The 7,807-nt window shown below is 46.0% G+C and overlaps 1 protein-coding gene across 1 annotated transcript in view; it reads left to right on the forward strand.

Annotated features, from left to right (window-relative positions):
- The window catches only part of Gldn (gliomedin), a 51,767-nt gene that overhangs the window by 23,568 nt on the left and 20,392 nt on the right, over window positions 1–7,807 (forward strand). The window contains exons 3-4 of the mRNA XM_031344823.1: window positions 6,021–6,038; window positions 6,329–6,436. Coding sequence (XP_031200683.1) covers window positions 6,021–6,038; window positions 6,329–6,436 — 126 coding nt within the window. The remainder of the gene's footprint in view (window positions 1–6,020; window positions 6,039–6,328; window positions 6,437–7,807) is intronic.

Below are 7,807 nucleotides of genomic sequence, written 5' to 3' on the forward strand. Positions count from 1 at the left end.
CTCTCTCTCTCTCTGTGTGTGTGTGTGTGTGTGCTCTCTAAAGCTGCAGCCCGGGCCTCACCGTCTGAGGTGTTTCTGGTGAGTTTGATGCCCTCTTTCTCTTAAATCAGTCTCTGGAAAAGAGCTTCCTGTAGTCACTGCTGTGTTCCCTGGTGCCTTGTTCAAGTGAACAGGGAGCTGTTGGGAGGGGAGTTGCAGACCTGCAGGGACAGTTCTCTTCCTAATGTTTGAAATGGTGATTGTGGGTGGAGCCAGGTAGCCCAAAAGCCTGCAGAGTTATCCTGCACCAGTGCCCAATCTAGAGGCCATGCTTATTTATTGTCATGTCCCCATTAAATGCAAAACCTGTATTTCTTGCCTCCATTAAGAGTCTTCCATTTCTGCTAGCACTTTCCATTTCTCCCACCACTTGAGAAGAAACAGCAATATGGCAGGTGTACAATTATATGGCTAGAGGTGTACAATTTGCCAATGCCAATTAGGTCATGCTCTGGTTCACAGACAGTAAGACATCTGCAGCTTAACGTACCAAAAGTTCTATCTTCCCAATACCCAGTGATGCTTGAATAACCCTCCCAGTACTGCTTCCTCTGGTTATTTAGAGCACCATGCTGTGGCTACCTCACACCTCTGCCATCTTAGTGCTCATGGAGAGAGCATATGGCTCCAAAGCCTCCACAGGCCAAGGCTAGATGTAGCATACTTACCAACAGAGGCTCCACTCTCCAGGGACTCCCACATTTACGCGGACCCTTTTAAAGATGTGCTGGTGGTGACTAAATATTTTTCTAGAAAGCTGTCACCTCGTATTAGGGGATCTGTAATCAAGCATGCCATTCACCAGGGGTACCTAGTAAAAATGCAGGTTCTAGACCCCCCTCTCAGCCCGGAATGAGCTAAACTCTCCAGATGGCACCCAGATATTTAATTTTAAGAAGCATGGTGGGCAAGCCTCTGGATACAAACAGAACTGTAGTCAGTGGAGCTCTGGGAACTGCAGTAGAAGCATTTCATTAGAAGACTGTGAAGAGCTAATATATTCTAAACATAGAGAACCTGAGGACTCCTCCCTAAAGTTCACCCCTGACATGATTGTGGGACTCTCCTGGAAGCTCCTGATGCCCATTTGACATCATCAACATTCACCTTACAGAGTCTTTCCATTGTCCTCTGCTTCTCTACTGTGGCACACGCTGTAACTGATTAACTGAGGTCCTCTGACTCCTGTTCACCACCAGCCCTTCACGTGCGCCACCTGCTGGTAAAGACACAGTAATGACACAGCAAATTACTATACACTTTTAATGTTGTTTTTTTGTTTGTTTGTTTGTTTGTTTGTTTTAATTGGAACAGAGGTTTTCTGTAGCCCTGGCTGTCCTGGAAGTTACTATGTAGAGCAGGCAGACCTTGAACTCACAGAGATACCCGTCACTCCTGCCTCTGAGTGCTGGGATTAAAGGAGTGCAACGTGATGAAAATAAATCTTTTTATTACAATATATTCTGATCATGTTTCCCTTCCCAGTTCCTCCCCACCTCTCTACACGTCCAAGTCTGAATATATACTTTCTTTCTCTCTTTAAAAAACAAACAGGAAAAAAAATTAAAAGAGAAATGAAAAGGCACAAGAAACGCACATACATACACACCCCAAAACATATAAAAACTCAATATCAGGAACCATAATGTAAAAGCAAAAAGCCATTAATATTTTTTAAGTGCTCAGACAAAGCTACATGAGACATCACCACCAACAACAAAAATTCTCCCCAGACTCGCAGAGTTCCTTTTGGTTAGCCTTCTGCTCTTGGGCATGGGGCCTGCCCTTAAGTGTGGTTTGCATAATCAATGACACTCAATTGAAGAAAAGTAATTTTTCTTTTGCAATCAGTTGTCAATAGCTTCTTGGTAGGGCAGGAGCCTCTGTCCGCTTGGCACCTTCTGCCCTGGTACCCTGTCTGGCTCGAACCTAAGCAGCTTCTGTGCACACCACTGGTCTCTGAGTTCACATGTGGGTCAGCCCTGCTGTGTCTGGAAGACACTGTTTCCCTCGAGTCTTACAACCCCCGTCTCTTGTACTCTTTATGCCTCCTCTCCCATATAGTTCCCTGAGCAGCCCCGAGGGGAGAGAATCAATAAAGAAATATCATTTTATGATTGAGCATTCCAAGGTCTTTGACTCTCTCCACGTAGTCCAGTTGTCAATCTATGTATTACTTCCCATCTGCGGCAGGAGGACGCCTCTCTGATGATGGCTGAGCAAGATGTTGATCTACGAGTATAACAGCATGCCATTCGAAGTCATTTTATGGATGTGTCCCTTTAACAGAACAATATTATTTGATTTTCTCCCAAGTTGAGCAAGTGTCTCTATAGTAGGATATGGTGTCCTTTGAGTATATGTGAAGGAGTGGTCGAGCTGGATCCTGAGGTAGATCTAAGCCTAGCTTCCTGAGGTTTCTCCACACTGATTCTCACAGTGGCCATACAAGTTTGCACTCCCACCAGCAGTGAGTACATGTTCCCTTTTCTGAATCTTTACCAGCATGAGCTATCATTTGTTTCATTGATCTTGGCCGTTCTTTTTTTGGTTTTTCGAGACAGGGTTTCTCTCTGTAGCCTGGCTGTCCTCTGTAGACCAGGCTGGCCTCAAACTCAGAGATCCACCTGCCTCTGCCTCCCAAGTGCTGGGATTAAAGGTGTGCACCACCACTGCCCGGCTGATCTTGTCTTCGCCATTCTGACTGGCAGTTTTGATTTGAATTTCCCTGGTGACTAAGGACAGTAAACACTTAAGTGTTTCAATGGTCCTTGGTCCATTTAGAGATGAGTTTTATAAAAGGCGATAAGTATCCATCCATTTGCATTCTTCTATGTGCAGATACCCAGCCATTGTGTTTCATCTTTAGAAAACTCACGGTAGCCTTCTGCTCTGTCCAAATGATGGTGTGCTTTGCCAGTTCAGAAGTTTTTCCATTTCGTAAGGTCTCATAGATTAACGGTTGTTTCTAGTACCTGTGCTAACTATGGGTGTTTGGTTCAGAAAGTTGTTTCCAGTGCCAATGAGTTCAAGGCTATCCCACCACTTCCCCTTCTATCAGATTCAGTATATCTAGCCTTATGTGAAGGTCCTTGGTCCATTTAGAGATGAGTTTTATAAAAGGCGATAAGTATCCATCTATTTGCCTTCTTCTATGTGCAGATATCCAAACTGATCAGCACCATTTGTTGAAGATGCTAGTTTTTTTCCAGTGTGTATTTCTGGCTTTGTCCATAGGTGTCTAGACTTATGTCCTTAATCCAATTCCATTGATCAATATGTTTGTTTTATGCAAACACCATGCTGTTTTTATTACTATACTGTTGTATTACAGCTTGAAATCAGGAATGGTGCTCCTTCCAACAATTCTTTTACGATTCAGGATGGCTTTACCTGTTCTGTTTATTTTGTGTTTCCATAGGAAACTGAAATTTGTCCCATCAATTTCTGTGAAAACCTGGGTTGGGATTTAGAAAGGAAGTACATTGAATCTGTGGATTGCTTTTGGTAGGATGGCCATTTTCACTACGTTAATCTTATATTAAGCAGTCCATGAGCATGGGAGATATTTCCATCTTCTGACATCTTCTTCAATTTCTTAAGGTTTTTATTATACAAGTCCTTCAGTTACTTGGTTAGCGTTATCCCCTGAAAAGAAAATTGAGCTATTGTGAAAGGCCTGAAATTCCTGAAAATCCTTGCACTCTGAAAGCACTCACAGACACCATTCTCCCAAGAATCCTATGTCCCTAGACTCTGTTCATCAATGTCCTAGAATCCGTTTATCTAAATTTTCCCCACCTACTTCCAATTGGACATGGAGTCTTCCTTATGCCATGGAGATACTCTTTGAATTTCTAGCTTTTTCTGCAACTCAGCTGTCACATTTTCCCACAACTGTGCCTGACTTTCACCTCAAAGGTCTGTGTATTTTCCCCCCACAGCACCCCTGTCTGCTTCTCTGTGCAGCAGCTCATCTGCCTCTGTCTAGGTAACTTCGCTGTACTCATCTTCCAACTACAAAGAACATCTCAGATCTACATTGGTGTCCCAGCAACACACTTCGCTCAGGAGCCTACCTCTCAGAGTCTGTGCACCTTGTCCTGGCATTCAGGGGCTTCTAGCTGTCCGGGCCATCCACGGCCTTGTCCACCTCACAAGCATGGGCAATCCTTTTATTCTATCTCACATCCTGAGCCGTAATAGTTCCTTTCTGACCAAGTTCAGACCTTGGCTTCTCTCCCAAGTGGGCTCATGCAAATTAGGTGTCTCCCGAGCGGGTGTATGCTAACCAATCATGCGCCAAACCCGAGCAGGTGCATGCTACCAAACCCCTCCCAAGCAGGTGTATGCTAATGAGGAGATTGCCAGGGAACCAATCCAGTAGAACCATGAGGGCTTGGGCACGGGTATAAAAAGGGGCGCTCTCCAGGCAGTCGGGGGGCCATTCCACGCCACTCCGCCTAAGCAAGAGCAGCGGCAAGAGCAGCTGCGAAGCAGGAGCAGCGGCGACTCCACAGAAGAAGAGCAGCAAGGACTACGTAGAGACAAGAGCAGCAGCTATTATGTAGGAGCAAGAGCAGCGGCGACTATGCAGAAGAAAGAGCCGCTGCCACCGCTGCTTCAGCCTCAGCTGCCGCAGGGCCGCTGGCCGCTGCAGCCCATTCTGCAGAAGCGGGAAGAGCCGCAGCACCTAGAAGCAAGAAGTGCCATTCCATGGAGGTGGGCGACGCCTAGGAGGCAGGAAGAGCCGTAACACCTAAAAGAGCTGTGTAACACTTAGGAACCTAGGAGAGCTATAATACTTAGGTACCTAAAAGAGCTGTAACACTTAGAAACGTAAAAAAGGCTGTAACACAAAAGAAATTTCCTGAGTAAACCGTCGAGAGAAGAAGTCTCGGTGTTTGGTCGTTATTGCGCCGTCCGGGCAGCAAGGCCCGCTACAGTTGGGCCTATATACACTGACTTCTTAGGCTCACTGTCTCTTTAGGACCACAGTCCAAGGATCGCCTTTTTGGGAGCTCTTCTCAAATTTCAGTGTGGCCAGACACTTCCCCACTAACCTGGGAGTTATTTCTTTATCTAGCCCTCCATACTGCCCTGTGGTCTTAAAGGCTCTACCATCCTCTCATAGACTATGAACACAGCAGATACTAGCACTGAGATTTCTTAGTGGAGTCTGGTGTGCATGATATATGTTTAGAAATGCTTGCCTCTGAATAGGCAAAGGCTCAAGTTGGGAATCATTATGTATTAGCTAGAGAAACACAAGGAACTCAGTTTTCTCATGTTACAGCCTTGCTGGCTAGCCCAAGTGTTCAGTCTAGCTAACAGTAAGATATGCCTTTTTTTTTTTTTTAAAGCAAAATCATTTGCTCAGTTCTGTGTAAATGATTCATCCAAACCACTTAGGTCCTCGGATCACTTCACACTAAAGAACGTGTTTGTCACCTGACCTGATCTCTCAGACTTTCTCAGGCTATTTCATGCAACAAAATACAGGTCCATAAAGCCAGTGTGGGCTAGAGTTACGCCTCAGTGTCCTAGAGGAGACAAGGTGGCTGGGGATGGGGCGGGGTGGCTCTTATAAAGTGTTCTAATGTGTTCTGCTCTGAAGCGACATGTACTGACACCTGTGCTTCGCCAAGGATGTATGGGAATTTGTGTTTCCATTGGCCCCCAGATAATTAGTTTGACCTGTTTCCAAGATAATTGATATATGAATCTATATTGAAACCAGCTCAGAAATTATTCTAGACCTATTGGAATGTAATTAACAAAATAGTTTGATTAGCAAATGAGTCTTTGCTAAGCTGCTTTTCCCTCAGGGGAAACCATAACAAGCTATAAATAATAAACAATGCGAGATTGTTTTCTTAGCAGGTAACGAAGACATTTTTAAGGAGGGAAGGGGTTTGTGGTACTGGTTTCTCATTTGACCTCCTGTGGCTTTTTCATCTAATTTCTCTTTTCTGTTGTAGGACCACCAGGCCCACCAGGTAAGTACCCATTTCTTAGTTCCAGGGGCAGCTATGGAAGGCTTGAGCCCAGGATCCAAGGACTTTGGAGGTCCTTTGGTGGTGGAGGGATGGAGTGCAGCCACATCCTGCCCACATCCATGTCCTTTTCTGTGGCTCTAACTTGAGACCTGCCCCCCTATCCATGCACCAGACCCTCCCTGTTCTAGAAGGAGGTCGGGAAAAGGCAGGAAGATGTGGGAAACAGCATAGAAGGGAAATCATCACCTTCAGTGAAGATGTTAACTGTGCCCATTCGATGCTTGGCACAGGACCTCCAGGAGCTGGTGGGTTACCAGGCCACAATGGATCCGATGGACAGCCTGGTCTCCAGGGCCCAAAAGGCGAAAGAGGAGCGATTGGCAAGAGAGGAAAAATGGGTAATGGGGCAGTTCTGCCCATCCAGTCCTGTATTTCTTTTCTCCATGACTGTGTTCAGATGGGTCGCCTTGGGAAGTCCTATGTGGAGACAGAGCACTTCATGTTCTGCATGGGGTGCTGATGCAACTCCCGTCTCAAAGTTGCCGTGTTGAGATACCCAGCATCTTCCTCTTTTATCCAAATGTTTACATCAGGACAGAGGGGACAGCTTTCTGGGAATGGATTTCTCCTTCTGCAGCTGGGATGCAGGGGAGCAGACTGTGACCCCCATGTGTTCACACCTGTGTTCAGTCAAGGCTCAGCCTACCCTTCGCTTCCTGTTGCTGCCTTTCCCCACAGCATCTTGCTGTGTTTGGTTGACCTTCTAGGAACTAATGTTGGCCTTTGTGGAGGATTTCCCTGACTAGCAGAAGAGCTCCCACCCCTTGAACAGAAAGGCAACACTCAGGCCTCTTCAAGGCAGGCACTTAACTTAGGGTTCTCTCTGAAGGAAGCTCACAAAGGGATTCTATTGTCTCTGGAGAAGTTTCTCTGGGCTGTTGTGTGTAAGTAAAGTCCCAGAGACAACAACCTGCCTGTCTTATTCAGAGAGAAGCAGGGGCTGGTGTCAGGCCTAACAGGACACCAGGGTCCTGTTTTGAAGATCCATCAGCACTATCTTGGGAGCTTGTGGAGATGGGCGAGGCAGAATCCTCTGAAGAAAACTGGCATGTAGCATGGTGGGGACTTGCAGACCCTGGCAGGAGAGACTTTGAGCCTTTTTTTGTATCAGGCCAGGCCATTAGTAAAAAGGCAGAGAAAGGTTGCTCTTGGCCAGAGACTCTATAAGGTTCTCTCTGTATAGCTTTGTACCTCCAGTGCTCTGGATAGGTCCTGGGCTAGGAGAGGTACCAGGAGCTTCTTTCAAATAGTACAGCTCCCCTAGTAGCACCACTGGCAGTTCCTCCTCCTAGCACCTCTGGGGATATTCTCATAGCTATCTGAGCGAGAGCCGGTGGAGAGAGAACTGCTGGGCACCTCTGCCCCTCAGCAAACCTACCTACTTGTGTTTCCAGAGGCAGCCTTGCAGATGACAATGCGTACACACCACCCAAGTCAACTCAGACCTCACCAGGCCAGCAACTGCAACTGGAATTACAGGGCAGGATAATAATTATTATAACTGCCAATGATCATTGGCGTAGAATAATGATGGCTACGAGAATGTGCAGCCTTTTGGTTTATCCTGAGAAGACATCAAACTTGTGACCAGAGCTAGAAAATTAATATTCTGGGAGAAGAATATTAATTCAGGGTGGGGAGCACCATGTTAGAAGGGAATATGGGGACATATAGAAAGGGAACACTTTCTTTTTTTTTTTTTTTTTTTT

This window comes from Mastomys coucha, unplaced genomic scaffold, assembly GCF_008632895.1.
Source record: "Mastomys coucha isolate ucsf_1 unplaced genomic scaffold, UCSF_Mcou_1 pScaffold23, whole genome shotgun sequence".
NCBI classification, from domain to species: Eukaryota; Metazoa; Chordata; class Mammalia; order Rodentia; family Muridae; genus Mastomys; species Mastomys coucha.